This window comes from Eriocheir sinensis, chromosome 14 (assembly GCF_024679095.1).
Source record: "Eriocheir sinensis breed Jianghai 21 chromosome 14, ASM2467909v1, whole genome shotgun sequence".
Taxonomy (NCBI): Eukaryota; Metazoa; Arthropoda; class Malacostraca; order Decapoda; family Varunidae; genus Eriocheir; species Eriocheir sinensis.
This window is the reverse complement of record NC_066522.1, coordinates 2,890,965-2,912,088: the sequence shown is the minus strand read 5'-3', so window position 1 is coordinate 2,912,088 and position 21,124 is coordinate 2,890,965. Positions and strand designations below refer to the sequence as shown.

The following is a 21,124-nucleotide window of genomic DNA, read 5'->3' as shown; positions in this document are numbered from 1 at the left end:
AGCAGCAGGGATCATGTTTCTTAATGGTCCCTCCAAGTGAGAAAAATGAGAAAAAATCACCCCTTACACAAACCATTTCATAATATATATCAAATCATTTGTGATCAGATTATGTATCATCTATTTTTGGGGTTTTCTATCATGGCACAAATTTGGCCCATTGCTGCTACACGGTAAAGCCACAAATTTGGCCCGTCGCTGCTACCGAGTTAAAGGGGTCGCCTGTTACGTAGGTTAGGTTAGGTTTAAGTTAGGTTTCGTTAGTTTAAATTTATTTGGCATGCGAGGTGGGGTGGCGGAAATACGAAGATAGGACAGGGTGGCAGCGGCGGGTGGCCCATTATGCTGGCCAGTGTTGCGATAAATACCTCCTAGCAGAAATAAGTCGCTCTGCTGTCCACCATGCACTGGGGAAATCCACAGCAGGAAAAACATTAATTTGCCCGGTTTTGTTCTACGTAGTTTGTTCACTTGTAATCTTTGTTAGTGGTGAGATATAGAAACAGTAAGCTAGTTGAACCTCTCTGCCACTGCCAACCTGGCAGCCTCAGTGCGTCGCCAAGATTGCTGTGCTGCTATGCAGACAATGTGCATTCAACATACACAATAAAAAGAAATATATACCTGTTTATTAGGTTCGTTGGTATTATTATACGTATTTTTAATTTTCCGCCGCTTATAACGGCTTTTGGCATTAACGGACTAAGTTCCACCCCAATCAGTTCGTTATATCGAGGGTTTACTGTAATGCTAAAATATAAAATTAACATAGTCTGTTAGACTGTTGGCTTGATGCTATAAGCTGCCGTCACACTGAACCGAAATCTGGCGAGCACTAGCACTTGCTGGCAGCTTTTGCTCGCGAGCAAGTCACTGGTGTCCTCACACTGACGAGCGGCGAGCAACATTGTACACAAAGCCTTAGCCATGGTGCCTACTACATCCACACTTCGCATTACGGCTAAGTGTGCAGCTGTGACAGCATTACTTGCCATTATTCAACGAGTGCAGAAGAAGAAAAGACGAGTCTGGGTTTGGTCATGGCTGAAGAGAAGGGAGACCCATGGTTATCTGCATCCATTTAACTTTCTTCAGCGTAGACTAACAAAAATGTGGATGGCTGTAGTCCCATAACTCGGGATGGTCCCTGACTCTACAGATATAAAAGAGAACACAATACGGGAGGACCAATGAACTCTAGAACTAGGAGCGAAGGTGGCCATGGCAAATGTTTATTTCAGCTGGGTGGTCTTGGTCTTGGTTAGGGATCCAGAAATCAGAATAAAAACCAACACAACTTTTCACAATACAGTACTGTCTCCAAGTTTGCGATAAATAGGTCGACATTGCGAGTCGCAAATGTTGAAATCGCAAACTTTGAACCATTATAGTCGTCCCTCAAATAGTACGGGGGTTAGGGACCCAGGACCCCCGTACTATTCAAAAATCTGTATAAAATTAGTGCCCCTCCCAGAAATACTTGTGGGCACTCCTACGGAATGCGGGTCCCGAATGGCTCAGCTGTTACCGACAGGCCCAAGTTGCCAGTTATGCATTTTCTGCTGCAGTCACAGTGCAGTGTTACCACGCTGGGGGGGTCGAGGGGGGGCAAAGCCACCCTGTTAGAGGTCAGGTTATTTAAAGTTAGGTTGGAGTAGTTTAAATATGCATCCCTTAACTATAAAATATGGAGGCGTAATGTCGTATTTTGGAGGCGCAGAGTCAATCTCCACGATTACCGTTTCATACCTTACTTCAAGTATGATTTAGAGAGTAATAGAAACTGTGGTAGAGAGTAAGAGAGAGTGTGAGTGTATGACATGGCTCGGGAGCACTGCCAGGATGGCTCCGTTGTCCAGCGTGGTAACACTACAGCAGAAAATGCATAACTGGCAACTTTGGCTGGTGAGTAGAAGCTGAGTCAGGCGGGACCTGGATTTACGTGGTATGCTCTCCCTACTGCAACTTAACTCATACCAAAACATAACTTCTCCTAAATCTGAATTCTTCTGCAAGGTGAATACCTCTCTCGAACACTTTGGGGTGCTTTCAGCAGGTGTTTTGGCTTGTCTCTAGGGTCTCATGTTCATGTTATGTGGTAATGGAGAAGCGTTGCTGAGGTTGTGCACACACACGGACTTAGGGAAAGCGCATAGGTTTCAACCTGGTAAAACAGTGTTCCTGATATTGTGCACACACACGGACTGAGAAGATGCGCATGGATGGCAGTCTGGTAAAAGTGTTGCCACTCACGCCATGGCACTTGGTGCGACGAGCGGGAAATTTAAAAATCCTAAAAAAATCTTCTATGACAATCGGTATAAAGCTGAAACTGTACAATTGGAAACCGTACTATTTGAGGGACAACTGTATTCTTATGGGGAAAATTGAAAAACGTCGACATCTTGTGCTTGGCCACCCATCCGGGTGGCCAAGCACATGTGTGCAGACAGACCTGGCCGTGCGCTGGGCCAGAACAGCTGACGGGCAGTTGATGATAGTGCTGGTGGTGATGATGAATGTTGGCGGCGGGGCCTTTGCATCGGCACCACCTGAACGGTATTTTTATTGGGGCCCAAGTGTGTGTGGCTGTGTTTATTATTGGGCCGTTGTTGTTTTTGGCGCTAACACTTTACACAGACAAAACATCATTGTAAACACCCTTTACCCCCGCCCCCATAGTGGACCACCCCAATGCCCTACCCCCCCCCACCTGTTACCCCCAGCCCCGTAGTGGACCACCCCAACCCCCAGCCCCACGCCACCCCACCCCACCCATTGCCCCCAGCCCCGTAGAGGACCACCCATGCCGCCACCCGTTACCCCCAGCCCGGTAGAGAACCACCCCCACCACCTCCCCGCCCCACCTGTTACTCCCAGCCCCGTAGAGGACCACCCCAACCGCTGCCCCGCCCCATCCGTTACCCCCGGCCTGTAGAGGTAGAGGACCACCTCCACCGCCACCCCATCCCACCCATTATGCCCAGTTCCATAGAGGACCACCCCAGCCGCTGCCCCGCCCCACCCGTTACCCCTGGCCCAGTAGAGGACCACCCCTGCAGCCCCACCTGTTACCCTGGCATCGTAGTGGACCAGGTGACGGGTGGGGCTACTAATATGTGTGTAATAAAAAGTTTGTTAATAATGAAGTAAGGTGGCCAAATGTAATACTGCATGTACATTAAGTTCAAGGAAAGTATTTTTTTATTATTTTTTTAATATATATCTTGCCAAATTAAAGGTGTGGTGCATCTTATACTCCGGTGTGTCTTACATGGCAGGAAGTATGGTACAGGTAACTCTCGATTTACGCGAGTTTGGTTTATGTGTTTTTTAAATAACGCGGGGTCCAATATCTAAATAAATGTTTAATTTACATGTTTTTTTTCACTTAAACGCAATATTTTATGGAGTGGCCACCAAATGTCTCACGCAACTGTACTCACACGGCGCTGCAGCCACACAGCTGAGCTCAGTTCTTCCTGCGCACCACTTGAACAACAATACAGTACCCACGCTGTCACGCTACTCAATGATAGGGGTGCGCAGGTACCAGTACCAGTACCGGTGCTAACGGTACCAGCTAATGGTACGGTAGCAGTACCAGACTGCTCGGTACCGGTACCAATACTAGCCAGTCGCTCATGGTGTCCTTCATTTCTTCCTCACACGAGTGAGGCTGAGACTGAGTGCCTGAGTGGATATCTCGGTGATATGGATATTCTCTCTCTCTCTCTCTCTCCACCGAATGAAGTGAATATTTATTTTTCGATAGAAACCTACCTCTTGTTTGATTTACATTGTTTTTGATTTACGCGACCTCTTCAAGGACACAATACTCGCATAAATCGAGAGTTACCTGTATACACCTCCCTTATCTTCTCTTCCTGTCAATACAATTTTTTTCAGAGCTCTTCCTTCAGACTAAACTGACCTGTAGACTTGAAGAGATGGCTTGACTGCACAGCACACATTAATTATCTCATAGCCAATGTTCTCTCCTTCACGATCACAATCTGTCCAGATGATCAGTTTTGAGGCAGATTTGGCCTCCTGCTCTAGTGTGTGCTGCAATAAGGCAAGGGAAGGTTAGGATAAGGGTCAGTATTGTTAGACACTTTTGGTTCTCACATCAACTATTTCCAAAGACATAAAAGATGTCAGAATCTTATGAGTGTTCTTTTAGGTTCATGCTACAGAAGGGTCAAATTACCACCAGGGTCATAAAACTACTCCTGGAAATGCCCACAACTCTCAGTGTTGGTTTAGCATATTTGATATTTCTGATAGTGTGTGTTGAGAGTACATTGATTGTTTGTGTTGTGTATGTGTAAATGTGCATCAATGTCAATGTGATTGTTTGTGATTTTGTACATAAGTCTAAGTTTGTGTGCTTGTTTGCATGTGTAAAGATCTATAGTTATTCATTGTTTGATACCAGATGTTTGGGAGTAATTGTGAAATTTCCTCGCAGGGACAGTGTGGTTAACCCGTGGGCTTCGGCTATGGGAAAGCCGAGAAGTGGCCGAGAAACGGCAAATTACACTGTATTTTGAGACTAAGAAAAGAGCATGGAACGTACATCAGAGTACTCCTCTCATAACCATAAAGCTGTTAAAAATATTTACTTTTACTCAAACTCAATTCTTTTTAGGTGGTGTTTGTCACAAAATAAACAGTCTTGTGACGCGTGGCATCTAGCCGAGAGTCGCGTGTTGTTTACTTCAGAGAATTTGACAAGTGATTACTGTGTGGATAGGTAATTCAATCTGCCATAACCTTACAGCACCACCTGTGACAAAAAAGCCCATCTCAAGATCACTCACCCACCACTGTGGCCCAGGACATGTATGTTGGGTTGCTCTATGCCACCAACACCTACAATTAGCTCGAATTAGGGGTTTTATGGTGAGCCCTTTTTAAGGTCCACCGTACCACAGCCACGACTCGTGAAAGCCCAGAAAAGGGTCTGTCGATGTTCTCGGGTTAAGGGTCACACAACAAAGAACCCATAACTGATTACCGTATTTTGCGTCATATAACGCACACCTTTTTCAATTAAAAAATGTCTGAAAGTTCCCCCTGCACGCTATATGCCGAAGGTACAAATTTTGAGATTTTTTTCTTTTTTCGGTCTGCCTTTTTCCGACGTAATTTTGAAGTTTGCGTTTGAGGATTTGAGGCAGACTGAAGAGGAAGGATGGATTAAGCAAATGCTCGTAAACTTAAAGCTACTGGCTTAGGTAGAGCCGTGAAATTGATAATGGAAAGTGACCAATTTTCAGGAGAACGTCAGAACATTGCCGTATGGGGAGAACTGATTTCACAGTACACCCCCACCCTCAAGGGGTTAACAAAAATTTTAGGAATTTGTACATCATCAGTCTTGCTTAACCGTACATATTTCTAAGCATTTTAAGCACAGATTTTTTTCTCCAAAATTGTTGTATTAAGGTTTTGAGTGTGCGGTATACGCCACAAAATACGGTAACAGACCCCGATACGTGAGTTATAATTGTCTTTCTGAATGATATCTCTTGCAAATTGTCATATTCTGATGTACGAGTTAAATGACGAGTTAAATGATTCAACAATGCTTTATTGCTCTTTGATGTAATGTTGTGACTCAACAATGATTTAATGCTCTTTGATGTAATGTAGTGACTCAACAATGATTTATTGCTCTTTGATGTAAAATGTAGAGACTGAGTTTCGTATCCCTGATTTTGTGATTCTGATGGTGTGTTCATGTTAACAGGTTTGACCGAATATATTATCGAGTCGACGTCACAGGTCTTATTTACCACCTTACTGCCCCCAAGGGGCAGTATTACCTTTACATTACTTTTTATTAATTCAATTACTTTATTACTATTTTTTTTACTTACTAGAATAATTATGTATTACACTTAACAAGTATTGGCTTCAAACATAGACTTAGTTTTAAAATTTCAGATCAATTTTTTTAATCTAGCTGATGGGGATGATGGATGTATAGAGGAAGCACATGACAGCTTTAACTAAAATTGTAATGGATTCAGCACACACACACACACACACAAAAAAAAAAAAAAAGAAATGGCACCACTCAAGTGGCAGTAAACTAACAAAGCTAACAAAAGGAACAAAAGATCTCATAAAGATGTGCAAAGATACAAAAGAAAACAACAGAAGGGATGATATAGAGTTAGCATACCAGACAAAACTTATCAACAAGAAAGTTAGCAATATTCATAAATTTAACATGAACAAAAAAACTCTAAAGAATAGGAAAGGAATGAAAACAGCCAAGAGAAGATTTGCAGATATCAGCTGTTTTCTCAAAGATACAAATAATGTCACAAATAATATCAAGGAAGTAGTTGGGGTTGTGGAAAATTCTACACTGAACTGCACAGTGATGAATGTGGGCAGGAGGATGGTATTGAGGAGAATCATTTGCTGAACTCAGAAATTCCTGCTGTAACCACGAATGAAGTATAGAAACCTTTGAAAACAATGAGGAAAAACAGGAAAACCTATTTGTAGAGTTAATCAGATTCAGACAATTTCATACTTAGAACCTAACTCAAATATATTCAAAATGCTTGCAGAGTCACAAAGTCCCTAGAACCTAACTCAAATATATTCAAAATGCTTGCAGAGTCACAGAGTCCTTAGAACCTAACTCAAATATATTCAAAATGCTTGCAGAGTCACAGAGTCCTTAGAACCTAACTCAAATATATTCAAAATGCTTGCAGAGTCACAGAGTCCTTAGAACCTAACTCAAATATATTCAAAATGCTTGCAGAGTCACAGTCCCTAAAGTCTGAAAAAAAAATAACATTATAATCATTTACAAAAAGGATGACATAAAAGCAGGGGTGTGGAGTCGGAGTCGGAGTCGGTGGAGTCAGCTACTTTTGGCCGGAGTCGGAGTCGGTAAAAATACCCCGACAGCAACTCCTTAACGTCATCATTTATCATGTAACGTAGTTGTTTTTTCTTTTACATTATCTAGATGTTGTCTATAAAGAGAGTAAGTGCAATCACCACCATCGTCACTCCTCCGCCCACTTTTCCATTTCTGGTTCTTCTACATATTCTAAACTTATCACCCACATATCTCATAGGCATATGTCCATGTTTGATTTAGTGTCTACTTAGCACAATCGTGGAGCTTACTTTCTTATCATCATTTATCTCCAGTTTGGCTGAGAAGAGTCCATTAATATCAGCATATGCTACTTTCAACTCTTTCCTTTCATCTTTTACTCTGTTGTCTCTCTCCATAAAAACACTTACTCAGCCTTTGATTTTACCCTCTCAGTAGAATTTCAGTCTTCTCCATTCTCAGGTTTTTTTTTCAATTGTTTCTTTAAGGGATTCTTTCAATTTTTCTATTTCTTCTTCATATGTATTTCCCCAAATATATATCTACTGAATTTTTCAATTACTGCAAACTTCCATATTCTATTCATAATTTCCTTTACCTCCATCAGTGACCTAAATTTGACTTTTAAGTGGCCTCACTCCTCCCTTTTCACATTTTCCTAGTCTGTAAACCTCTTCTATTTCTTTCTCAGTCTCTTCATTGGCATCCATCACTGTCACTACTATATTCTTAGCCAGATTTGACTTGCCTTTCTCTCTGACACATCTTACTGGCTGCGTTTTTTCCTTTGATCCAAAAATTATCACACTTTTTTTTTGTCTATTGTCTTTCTAACTACTGCTTCATTGTTCTTCATTGCCTGAGCCACTTCTTTTTCAATTTTCTTGGATTTCAGCGAACTGATGCCTCTACTTAAGAATCTCACTAAGGACCAACTTCTCCTTTTTCTTCAGTTTTTTCCAACCTTTATGCTTATTTTTTATCACCATACACTCTTGTAAGTTAGTCCTAAATGCACTTTGATGTGATTTTTCCTTCATTTTTCTTTCTTTCAATTGATCATATCTTGCTTAGTTGCTTTATTTATTTATCTTTTTTTTTACAGAAAAGAAAACAGCTCAAGGGCAAAAAATAAAACAACAATGAAAAAAAGCCCGCACATCACTGCTCCTGATATCTGATACCATTATTTTGTTAGTAACTATCAACCAACATACCAGAACTGCTTGTCTAGATATCAACTTAGCAAATTCTTCCTGCAGACCATTCAACGCACTGCAGTCCCTTTAAACTTGTCTACTACCCCCTCCATGAGCCATTCATTTTAAACCATGGCCAAGATTCCTGCCCCCCAAAGTTGAATTCTTAAAAATCTTGCACAGTTCACTGGGAAGTCAATGTATCTACATTCATTTTGACAATCCATTGTTTATAAAATTTTAAGTTTCTTTTTTTGTTCCAATTATTACACTGCAATAAATATAATCACTCGCTTGGAGACAAAACCTTACTTATCACTGTTACTCACTTCCTACCATCCCACACTAAGTTCACTTCTTGTGATGAGGGCTGAATTAGTACTTTTGATTGGAATCCTGAGAGCTTTTGCAAAGATGTCCGCTCTTTGCAATGGTGCTTGCGTGCATGACTGTTAATTAAGAGTTCTAGAATCTTAGGTATGTGTTATGAGGCATGCTGCTGCTGTCTTAGCACTCTTCAGTTTTGGTGCCTTTAAACCAGTAATGGATATCAGTCTCTCACAAGGACACAGGAATGACTGAGAAACCTTGGTATTGCAATCACCTTTACCAGGTAATACTATTTACTCACCTCACAAAGTAAGATATACAGCTAAGTTGTCTGAGCACCATCTGTCAGACTAACTTGTAGTGAGCCATGTAGATCCGTAGTTGGTGCACTAAAGATTGAAACAGCATAAACAGGTTAAGTGAAAAAGAAGCCATATTAAGAGAAAAAGAATGGTTCCCACCTTGATGGGTACTGAGTTCTCTGGGCAAGTCTTGAACACAGGTGCACTGAAAAGGTCCATGGGGCTGCAACCTTTCCAATGCTTGTATGAACCCACAAATGCATAATTCAGCAAGTGTCCAGAGACGGAGGTCATCACCATCTTCACGTTCCTTCCCTCCAAATTGTACACAAACTCATAGATCTTATTGAACTTGCTACGTCCTTCATGCTGAGAAAATAATAGCATTAGGTTAGTGAAAGATTTTATATAAAAGGAAGACACCGAATCCAATCACATACAAGGAGTGGAATAACTAAAAAGACAGTGGTGTGGAGTTGGAGTTACAATGTGTATGTATTTACCTATTTGTAGTATACAGGGCCTGAGCTCAAGCTTGGACAGTCATCTCTCCCAATCTATATTTGTTCAACTTTTCAATCTTTAAATAGAAACTGCCTGCTTCAAAAATGTCACTGCTTAGTCCATTCCATGTATCCATGCTCCTGTATGGAAAACTATACTTCTCTATGTCTTCCAAACAAGTCCCATTTTTCAATTTCTTGCTGTGTTGTCTTAGTTGCTTCCTCCCTTCCATCTCCTCTTTCTCTTCTTTTTTCAAGTGATGGTAGGCCCAGTTCCTCCAATCTAGTCTCATATGACAGATTTGATAGTTCTGGTACCATCTTAGTTGCAATTCTTTGTGTCCTTTCAAGTTTCCTTACATCCTTTTTCCTGTGTGGTGACCAAACAACTACTGAATACTCTAACCTTGGTCTAATCAATATTATTATTTTTTTTCTTCATCATGTCCCCATCTAAGTAGTGAAATGCCACTCTAATATTTTGCAGCAAACTATGTTTCTCCAAATATCATATTTATGTGCTTCTCAGGTATCAGTATATCTTGTATTATAATTCCTAAGTCTTTTCTTTCTTCACTGTGTTGCTGATTGTCCCTCCCATCCTATACACTCCACATGGTCTTTTTTTACTTTTTCCCATTTTCATTGCGTGACATTTCTTTTTGTTAAACTTCATTTCCCATTCTTTACTCCATTCATGTATCTAATTTAAATCTTCCTGCAGCTTATTACAATTATCAACATCTCTTATTTTTCTAAGCAGTTTGGCATCATCTGCACACTTGCTTCTGGCACATCATTCATGTAGGTTAAAAACATTATTGGCGCTAACACTGATCCCTGTGGCACCCCACATGTGACCTTTCTCCAATCTGATTTTTCATCTTCTAACATGGTTCTCATTTCTTTGTTTGTCACATAATTTTTCATCCATTGTCATTTTTTCCCCTAATCCCCCTCTATGTTATAGTTTCCACAGCAATCTTTTTATGTGGAACTTTATCAAATGCCATTTTTAGGTCCGATAATATGCAGTCTGCCCACCCGTTTCTCTTTTGTACTAAATCTATTACCCTTGAATAAAAACATTAGATTTGTGACACAAGATTTACCTTATCTGAATCCAAACTGACTTTCATTCATTATCTTCACTCTTTCCAGATGGTCCACCCACTGTCTTTTAATTACCTTCTCACAAAGTTTGCACATTACACTCGAGTGAGAAACCAGCCTATAGTTCATTGGATCTTGCTTATTTCTGCTCTTATGTAATGGGACCACATGTGCTCTCTTTCATTGCACTAGGACTTCTTCAGTCTTAATCAAGCAACTTATAATGTCATGAACTGGTTTTAGTAACTGTTCACTGCACTCTTTCAGTACTTGGCTTGATATTTCATCTGGACCCATTGGCTTGTTACCATTTAGTGATTTCAATAGCCCCAGTATCTCTTCTTAATAAACTTTTATGTTTTTCATCCTTTTCATATCTCTCTCCTAATCTCTCTCTTCAACTTCTGTTTCTTGAACAAATGCTTTCTGAAAGGTTTCATTTAATATTTAATATTCCTCATTCTTTTTTCCTCAGTTTCTTAATTATATGTCTATAAAATAGTTTTGGATCCTCCTTACATTTTTCTATTACTCTATTCATCCTTTTTTCTTCCTCTCTCCTCACTTTGCTGTAATCATTTCTAACTTGTCTACAGCTTTCCCTATTTATGGCAGGCATTCCTTCTTTTAGTTTCTCCATGCTTTATATTTCTTCTTCTTTGCTTCCTGACATCTTGTATTAAACCACTCTTTTTTCCTTCTTTTCTTTATCACATAGTTGGGTAACCACTTTAATGCATATTGGGATTTTCTCTTCTTTAACACCCATAATTATCACACTCTTTTTCTTTTCTGCCATTTCTCTAACCAAGTCTTCTTTCTTTCTTATTACTTGAGCAACCTCACATTCCAGCTCTATTTTTTTCTCTTTCCTGTTGTTTTAGAATTTCTTTGAAACCACCTCTTTCCTTTTCATTTTATTTTTCCATACAATTATTTCTACATCAACCATTTTCTAAATCTTATTTTCCACATCCATTTCTCCATCTCTACTTCCCCTTACCCTTTAGGATATTTCTTCCTTGACCACTGCCTTTTTCTTGTCATCAACGTTGTCATCACTAGCACTTCCCTATTTCATTTTTTTTCTTCCCTTAGTTTTCTGACTTCTTCACCTCTGGCAACTATGTAGTTCCTTCTTCAGCTCATCAATGATGCCAACAAATTTCCTGAAATCCTCCCTAAGACACTTTACCTCCTTCTCTGAATCCTCTACTTCTGTCTCTAGTCGTCTCATTAATGAAAATAATCCTAGAGTTGACATTTGGCGTGGCAAGAAACCAGGAAAGTCCTCTTCTCCCTGTGCTTCAAAATTTTCTTCTTCATATTTCTTCACCATTTTTGCCCAGGCTGTTCGGCTTCTGCGCTTTTTACTCACGTTGGCACTTTTTTCTTCATATTTTCCCATCTATTTCTACTTTTGGGAGACAGGACCTGCCCTATCCCCAGTCCCTGACTCCATAATATAGGTAAATTACGTAGTTGTATTTCCTGGCCAATAGGTGGGAGTGGATCGTCGGTGTTGTTCCCGACAGTTGACGAGCGTGTGTATTTACCTATTTGTAGTATACAGTACAGAGCCTAAGGTCAAGCTCGGTAGGTCCTGTCTCCAAATCTATATTTGTCCAGCTTTTCTTTCATTTTATGGACACTACCCACTTCAACAATGTCTTTGCTATGTCCATTCCATGTATCCACATTCCTGTATGGAAAACTGAACTTCTTTAGGTCTTTCAAACAAGTCCCCTTTCTCAATTTCTTACTGTGTTCTCTTAGTTGCCTTCTTCCTCCATCTTGATGAAATAATTTCTATCCAACACTTCCATTCCACTTGTATTCCTGTACAATGCTATCAGATTTCCTCTATCTCTTCTTTCTTCCAGTGTTGGTAAGCCCAGTTCCTCTAATCTAGTCTCATATGACAGGCTTGATAGTTCTGGTACCATTTTAGTCGCAATCCTTTGAATCCTTTCAAGTTTCCTTATGTCCTTTTTTTTGTGTGGTGACCAGACAACTGCCGCATACTCTAGCCTTGGTCTAATCAGTGCTGCTATCATCTTCATCATGTCTACATTCAAGTAGTGAAATGCAACTCTAATATTTTGCAAAAGACTGTACGTTTCTCAGAATATCTCGTTTATATGCTTCTCAGCAAGGGCAGCTGGTGGGCTGCAGACCTCCCTGTCTCAGCCTTGCCAGGCAGATGAGTGATTAATTCATATAATTAATTTTATACAAATAAATAACATTATACTTTTGTATTCCATTCAGTATTTTTTTCATATTTTTCGATCATTTTCTAACACAAAATACTAGCAGATTTGATAAATTAATTAGAGTAAAACACTTTTTACAGGATTGGCGCAGCGACAACCTGCCGGGCTGTAGCAGGGCTGGTGTCAGTTCAGCCCTGCATGGCTGTCCGCCCTCTGTGTTAGTTAACCCTTTGGCTGCGGTAGGGCATTTTTGGGGTTTTTCAAGGTTGCGTCATATACCCTCAAAAAAAAGAAAATGCACCAATTGGCTTTATATGACTTGTACATCAAGAAAAGACCTTACCTTTTTCATAAACGGCATTAATTTTTCTTAGAAAATGTGTGAAGTTTTGAAAAAAGTCCAAAATTGTTACAAAACTGGCAAAAAAAATTAAAAAATGATAAAATATATCTTTGCTAAAATGTAAAATACTCCATTCACTTCATTGTTTTGGGGACTCAGACTAAAGAAAAGGCTTGTAAATTGGTGTTGCTGCCATACTGTGACACTTTACTCAGTGCAAAACCTTTTTTTTTTTATTGATATAAACTTGGCACCATTTATGTAAAATATCCTTGGAGGAAAGACAGAAAATCAAACAAATTTCTTACCACATAGCATTTATTATAAGAAAAAAATGTACTGAAATTATATCCTATAAAATTCAATTCATCAGGAATATAAATTGCAACAATGTACCAAATATAGAAAAATATAGCTTAAAAAATTCTTCAGGAAACAGTTTTATAAAACATTGATAGGGTGTGGGATTTTCTATACCTTCCCTTCCATGATTATCTGTGAAATATATCATGTTCTGTAATTCAATGGGGCTCTCTGGAGTAACACTTTATGCCAAATCATGTTTACATGCTCCTTACTTGAAGGAATCTTGGTGGAGGGAGCAACAGCATCCTCCTCTTCTAACTCCACACTATTATCATTGAAGTCATCCTCAGCCTCATCCAGCCAGTCATCAGTTTCTTCCTCAGACATTTCTTCTTCATTTTCACTGTCTGATGCTCTTAGTTCTTCAAGTGCTCTTTGAATTTCTTCATCTGTCTTCAGAAATTTAGTCATCTTCCTTGCTTACTCCATGGTAATCTTGAAAACAAATATAAGTGTATGTATAATAAAAAAGGACATCGTACATATATGCAAGAGACAATAGTTATCATCATCCTAGTCTAGCCCAAGGAACATGCATACAAGAAAGAGACAACAGTTATAATCAGCCTAGTCTAGCCTAGGACACATAAATAATATAAAAGAGACTTATTTGTCTAGCCTAGGTTTTGTAAAATGAAAGAGGAGAGTGAAAGAAAGAGAATTAGACATGTATACATGCATTATACATAAGTATCTTTGTGTGCGCACATATTTTTTAGTAAAATGGCCCTTTTCAAAGAGTTAAATGCCGTTAAAAAAACCTACGTCTTTATTCAAGGTCACACTTATAAATCTTTGTTTGTTTACATCATAATTATATGCTTATATAACAATCAGGCATTGTTTATGACACAAATGCAATAATATAACTGATAAAACTTACCTCTGTTATGAGCAGAAATACAAAGGAGTTGTGACAGAAGAACTTCATCACATACATGGGTGCCGATCAGCTGTAGCATGGTTTGTTTACTGTTCCCTATGCCGTCGGCAGACAGTTGTAGCTATCGACCTGTGGTTTTCTGTGTGTACTTTTGGATGAAAACGGATCAATAATTTAAATGGTAAACATTTTCATACCGATGGTGACTATGGTCGACTTTCGCAACCTGGCGCAATCACTCCTGGTGACTATAGTCGAGTACCGCAGCCAAAGGGTTAAACATATAGTGCATTACGTCCGTGATTCATGAATACTATCAGCGGTGACCTGAAACACGCCAATCACTGTAAAAAAGCATATAACAAAGCCAACACTATGCTTGTGTTCATAGCGAGGAACTTTGAGTATAAAACGCCAGACGTGATGCTATCCTTGTATAATTCCATGGTAAGACTGCACCTCGAGCATGCAGTACAGTTCTCGTCTCCTAATTACAGAAAGGACATTAAGAGCTCAACCGAACGAGGAACGACTCAAGCGACTCAATCTCTCAATCTTTACACTGGAGAAAAGACGCCTACGAGGGGATATGATTCAAGTCTTCAAGTACCTGAAAAAGTTCAATAACATCGATTACTCCAAATTCTTTGAACTGCAAGCCAACTCAAGAACTAGAAATAACGGTTTACCCATTCAGTCGAGTCGATGTAACACAGACACTGGAAGGAGTTTCTTTTCAAACTGAGTCAGCCGCCACTGGAACAATCTTCCCTCAGAAGTAGTAATTGCGAATACCATCAACTCCTTCAAATATCGAATCAACCGTCATTTCGTTGCGTCAGGAGTAAACTGAATACCAAGGTGCTTTCATCTGCTCCCCAGTCCCCAAGTGACTGTCGAGCAGATTAATTCACCAAAGCAGGCAACCTCGTAATGAGCCAATAGGCTTTCTGTTGCCTGCATTTCCATGTTTCCATGATGTCTGAATCCAAATTGACTTTCATTTATTAGCTTCCTCTTTCTAAATGGTCTACCCACTGTCTTTCAATTTTCTTTTCATACAGTTTGCACATGACACCTGTTAGAGAAACCGGTCAATAGTTCAGAGACATTTTTGTTTCCACTCTTATATAATGGGACCATATGTGCCTTTTACCACTGTACTGGGACTTCCCAGGTCTTGACTGAACAACTTATAATATTATGAATCAGTTCTATTGACTGTTCACTGCACTCTTTAAGTACTTTACTTGATATTTCATCTGGACCCATTGCATTCTTACCACCTAGTGATTTCAATAGCCCCAGTATCTCCTCTCTATCCACTTTTATGTTTTCCATTCTCTTGACACTTCTCTCTTCATTCATCTTTTCAAATTCTGTCTCTTGGGTAAATATTTTCTGAAAGTTTTCATTTAATATTTCACAGATTTCCTTTGTATCCTCATAGTCTTGGTCACCCACTTTGATCGCATTCACTGCTTCTTTTTTCCTCAATTTCTTGTTTATATGTCAATAAAAAAGATTTGGGTCCTTATATTTTTTCTATTATATTCCTTTCATGCTTTCTTTCATCTTCTCTTCTCACTTTGGTGTAATCATTTCTAGCTTGACTATAGCTTTCTCCATTTATGGCATTCCTTCTCCTTTTTAAGTTTCTCCGTGCTTTATCTTTCTTCTTCTTTGCTTCCACTCTTTTTTTTCCTCTTTTCTTTATTACACAGTAGGGTACCCACTTTACCACACCTTCATTATAAGTTTAAAGGGAGCATTGCCTACTTTACTCTATATATCTTTGACAATGGTAACATATGATTGCATGGTATCTATCTCTCACAGTATACACTCCCCATTCTAGTTTTATCTTGTCATGATGCTTGTGGATCAGATCAGCTCTCTAACAGTTGGGTCACATTTCAAAACATAGTGCATTGTGCCACCAGCAGCAGGCTTATTGAAAATTTTCTCAATTTTCCCCTCAACTCCTGGAATCGAGTGTAGGAACTCATTCCGGTTTAACAATGTCTCAATTATCTTATCCCCGGTCTCCTCCTTATGCACATTGCAGATCATGATCTTTGGCCTTAATTTTCCCACACTTTTTGTGCTAACTTGCTCAACATTTTCTAATTTCCGAGCTGCTTCATTCCTAATATTCTCATCATCAAAGTTCATAACAATGTTACCTCCATTTGTGAATCTTGAATCAGTAATCTGAATGCCTTGTTATGCCTGGGAAACTTCATTTTTCATCTCAGTAGCCTTTTTATCTTGATCAGAGGTCTTTATGACAAGGAGATGCTTCTTCCTCCTCCGTTTTGCTACATCGGCCCAGCTGGCGCCTGCCGACTCTGTCCTGTCAGCGCAAAGCTCCACCACCTCGCCCAACTTCTCTTTCACACTGAGTGCCCACGTTTCAACTTCACCTTTCACAACTAATATTTCTTTAGATAATTCTTGCCTAAATTCATCCAATTTTGCCACAATGTTGGTTGCTAAAGATGCCTTGTGTAAGCAAGGTGAATACACCAAGTTTATTTTGGGTATATTTTTTATCCTGCTTGACCCCTGTCAGATGAGCACACTTCACATGACGCCACTTAGGGCACAAACAGCATGCAATCCACTTATCGCCTGAATAGTCTTCACAGACGCAACACACGTCTCTCAGAGTCCTGTTCCTGCTGCTCGCCATTGTCAAGTCAGCAGTTTCAAGAGCGCACAAACAGAACATCCATCCGCTCCCACTGTCACTCACTCAGTTTACAGTTGAAGTCCCCTGCTAGAATTACATTCTTGCTATTTCTAATGATGTCCTCTATTGCTTTACTTGTACCTTCAAACAGGTTATAAATTTTGTTAGTCCAGCCAGCTGTGTGTGGGGCACATATGTCACCATTACTGTCATTTTTTCACCACATTTCAACTGTGATAGAACACTTTAAATTTCTGTATTATCTGGTCCTGTCTTCACTTTTAACACTTTTAAGTCCGTTTTGACCAATACCACCCCTCCACCACTCTTCCCCACTCTGTCTTTTCTACATATATTATAATTGCACTGTTCTATTCCCACCAATTCTATTCCTTTTATTAGTTTTGTTTCAGTGATGCACATTACATCTGGTTTACCTTTGTTCATGTAGTCTTTTAATTCTAGCTTTTTTGATACGAGTCCATCGACATTAGTGTACATTAACCTAAGTTTTTTCGTTCCTTTCTCTTCCTTGTTGTTGTTGCTATTTAATTGTTCTCCTCCTCCCTTTTTTTGATCCACCACTTCATCACTGTCATTTTGCACTCTCAAAAAAAAAAAAAAAAAAAAAAAAAAATACCCTCCTCTTCTGCTTCAGTTCTTTCTTCATTCCTGTGCTTTGCTTAGCTCACAATTTCTCTCATCTTAACTCATTCCTCTATGCTCATATTTTTCCTTATATATGTGTCTTTATATTGTTCTATGCCTTTTCGTTTTCCACTTCAACTTATTATCATCTCGGTTGCCGTTTGTGACTTTAGCTTAATCGGTCTATTTTTCCCTTCCTCATATTTTCCTAGTCTTATCACCTTGTCCACCTCCTCTGTCAGCGTTCCGGCTTCTTCATCTAGGATTGTCAGTATTTCTTTCACTTTAGTGATTTAATTTCTCTCTCTCTCTGTGCCCTCATTAGGATTTTCCCCTCCTTAACACCCATGATTATCACCCACTTCTTTTCTGCCAATTCTCAAACCAAGTCTTCCTTTTTTCTCATTACCTGGACAACCTCATGCTCCATCTTCACATTTCTTTCCCTTTCTCCTTTTCATTTTCTTTTTTCCATACATTTATGTCTACGTCAACTAATTTCTTGATCTTATTTCCCACGTCTACTTCAACCATTGCTTTTATTTTGTCTTCAATGTTATCATCACTGGCACTTCCTTTTTTCAGTTTTTCATTTTCCTCCCTTAGTTTTCTGACTTCTTCTCCTCTGGCAACTAGCTCCTTTTTCAAATCGTCCACGATGTCAATAAACTTTCTTGAGGTGATACTCCAGTAAAAAGGAAAAAAAATCGTTAAAAATAAAGTATTGCAAATTTTAGGCTGAAACGCTAAAGTTACATACCTAGTAACATTCTCCTTCTGTCGTATGACTATGGACATTCTACATCGTGATGTCATGATGTGTGATGTCATTCATTATTACCATCACTCTAAGGCTTGTAACGGCTACATTATTAGCTTGAGTCATTTCAATAATGGGCTGTAAATTGCCTGAAGATATATAAATTGATGGTCACCCTCAGTTTTTCAAAACCGCCTTTTCGTTAAGTAAGTCGTTCTGTCTTTTCACCAAGATGTCACGGCCACAGACTTACACGGCACCAGAATTTTGTCCGCTTCCCACGCTTTTTGCCTTCATATTTCTTTTGTTCTTCACAAACTGGGAATTCCGAGGGTAACCATTCATTCACTTCCATATCACCAACATGTTGCCAAGATTTCAAGTTAAAATCAGTAACAGTGGCTTCTCAGCAATTTTTTGAGTTACGAAAAACGTAGTTTCGAGATATGGACATTGAAAGCTTTACGCAATCATATCACCCATATTCTTAGTCTCAAATCCACGATTTTGGAGGTTATTGACCACCTCAAGTGATAATTCACAGCAAGAATGGTTGACCAACTTGCAAAAATAAAAAGAATATGAAATAAAAACTCTCCCAATATGCACAACCGCTTCGACTTAGGTCCATGCCCTTGCACCTTTGCCAGTGTGTTCAAGTACACCTAACTGCTGGGGGTCATCCGGAATGCCATTTCATTGGAAAGGGGTTTTGCATTACCAGCAGTGGGTGCCTTCCCTTTCCTATGTAGCAATCCCTCGCTGACTCTGCTGAGTAACTGTCTGCCTTTCCCTCCACCGCTTGGCTCTCTGTCTCTCTCTCTCTGAAATCGCACTACAACGTTGGTGAAGAAAAATTTGGTGCAGTCTGAATTTACTTGTCTACATCTGAGTTTTACGCCATTGTTCCTCGTGCGCAAAGTGTCATCGATCATAAACAATGTTGATCTGTCTACATTCGTGAAACCATTAAGTATTTTAAAACATTGTTTATGATCGATGACACTTCCTCGGAGGCGGCGTTGAACAATGGCGTAAAACTCAGATGTAGACAAGTAAATTCAGACTGCACCAAATTTTTCTTCACCAACGCTAGAAAAGTGAAATGGAATAAGCTCCCATCATCAGTGGTCCAGTGTAACACGATTGACTCCTTCAAAAATAAGCTCGACCGTCACTTCCTTCAACTTGATATCAACTAGAGTAGAAATGCAACGTTTTGGAGTCTTCTGATCTGATCAATGTAAAATCACTTAGGTTTAAGGACAGACCACCAAGTCTGGACCATGGGGTCTGTGTGGTCTGATTTTCTATGTAAATCTCTCTCTCTCTCTCTCTCTCTCTCTCTCTCTCTCTCTCTCTCTCTCTCTCTCTCTCTGAGTGTTGCCATATGCATGCTCTGTGTATTTCAAATGAAAACAAAGACGAAAATGCATTTTTTCTGACATGGGCGACGAGCATGACACCAGCGCCGGAAAACGAGAAGGTCTCTGGAAATTGAACGGCGCGCATAACAATGTATGTGTCGATCCTAAGTGACTAACTGGCACCTCTTTAGCCCCTTAGATGACTCCATGCTAAAAATAGTCTACAGTTCCTGCCTATGCATCACGGCGTCTGCAGAGCGATTATGTTTCCTCAGCCGATTTGTTTTGGCGGTCTACCTTTTGTTTCTGCTCATCGTGTGCATACTGAGCGTAGTCTTGACACCTCCACTGATTTACCTGGTGTTCTCGACGAACCAATATCTTGTTCACGGAAGTTGGATTTTTTGGGAAATCATGGAATTCCAGCCAAACGGTCAGTCCAAATCATAATCTAATTTCACGGTTGAATTATACAGATGATGATCTACAACTTTTATTCAATGAAATTCATTCTAGAATGAAAAACTACAAAAAATTTTTTTTTGAGTTTCACTGCAAATTTGGCTCTCTGTAGGCAGTAATTTTCCCGGTAAAAGATTATAAACTATGTTTTTTCAGACTCCATCACGATAAAATGAGCAAATTTTTTTCCATAAATTTTCCTGTACGTCGCACCAGTACAAACTTGGAATTTTTTGGAATCAAGGAATTCCAGCCAAATGGTCAGACCAAATCATAATCTGATTTCACAGTTGAGTTATACGGATGATTTACTACAACTTTTATTCAAGGAGATTATTTCCAGAATGAAAAACTAAAAATAAAATTTTTTCAAGTTTCACTGCAACTTTGGTTCTCTGTAGGCAGCAAATTTACCGGTCAAAGATTATAAACTATATTTTTCAGACTCCTTCGCGATAAAATGAGCAACGTTTCTTCAATAAATTTTCCTGTACGTTACACCAGTAACAAGTTGATATGTTTCAGGAATCATGGAATTCCAGCCAAACGGTCAGTCCAAATCATAATCTGATTTCACAGTTGAATTATACGGATTATTTTCTACAACTTTTATTCAATAAGATTCATTCCAGAATGAAAAATACTAAAACAATTTACCAAAGTTATTTATTGAGTTTCACCACAACTTTGGCTCTCTATAGCCAGTAAATTTCAAGGTCAAAGATTATAAACTATATTTTTCAGACTCCAGTGTGATAAAATGAGCAACTTTTCTTCAATATTTTTTTTTCTGTATGTCACACCAGTAAAAAGTTGGAATTTTTCAGGAATCATGGAATTCCAGCCAAATGCAACAACCTAGAAAGAAATTAATTTCACAGCAGGGTGCACCAGAAAATGTTCTATAAAAAATCTTTTATGACTTTTTCTAAGTTTCGAAGTGTATTTTTCGATGACTTTTGCGTCGCTGAGCTGACCCCTTCACTCCGGCGACGCCGACGTCGGCGTCCGACAGGTGTCCGACTGCGTCACCGTATGGAAAGGGTTAGTCCTCTTCTAA

The 21,124-nt window shown here is 39.3% G+C and overlaps 1 protein-coding gene across 1 annotated transcript in view; it reads right to left on the bottom strand.

Annotated features, from left to right (window-relative positions):
- The window catches only part of LOC126998305 (DNA topoisomerase 3-alpha-like), a 154,855-nt gene that overhangs the window by 114,658 nt on the left and 19,073 nt on the right, over positions 1-21,124 (bottom strand). The window contains exons 3-4 of the mRNA XM_050859791.1: positions 8,868-9,077; positions 3,935-4,068 (exon numbers count right to left, since the gene is read on the bottom strand). Of these exons, the coding sequence (XP_050715748.1) occupies positions 3,935-4,068; positions 8,868-9,077 (344 nt within the window). The remainder of the gene's footprint in view (positions 1-3,934; positions 4,069-8,867; positions 9,078-21,124) is intronic.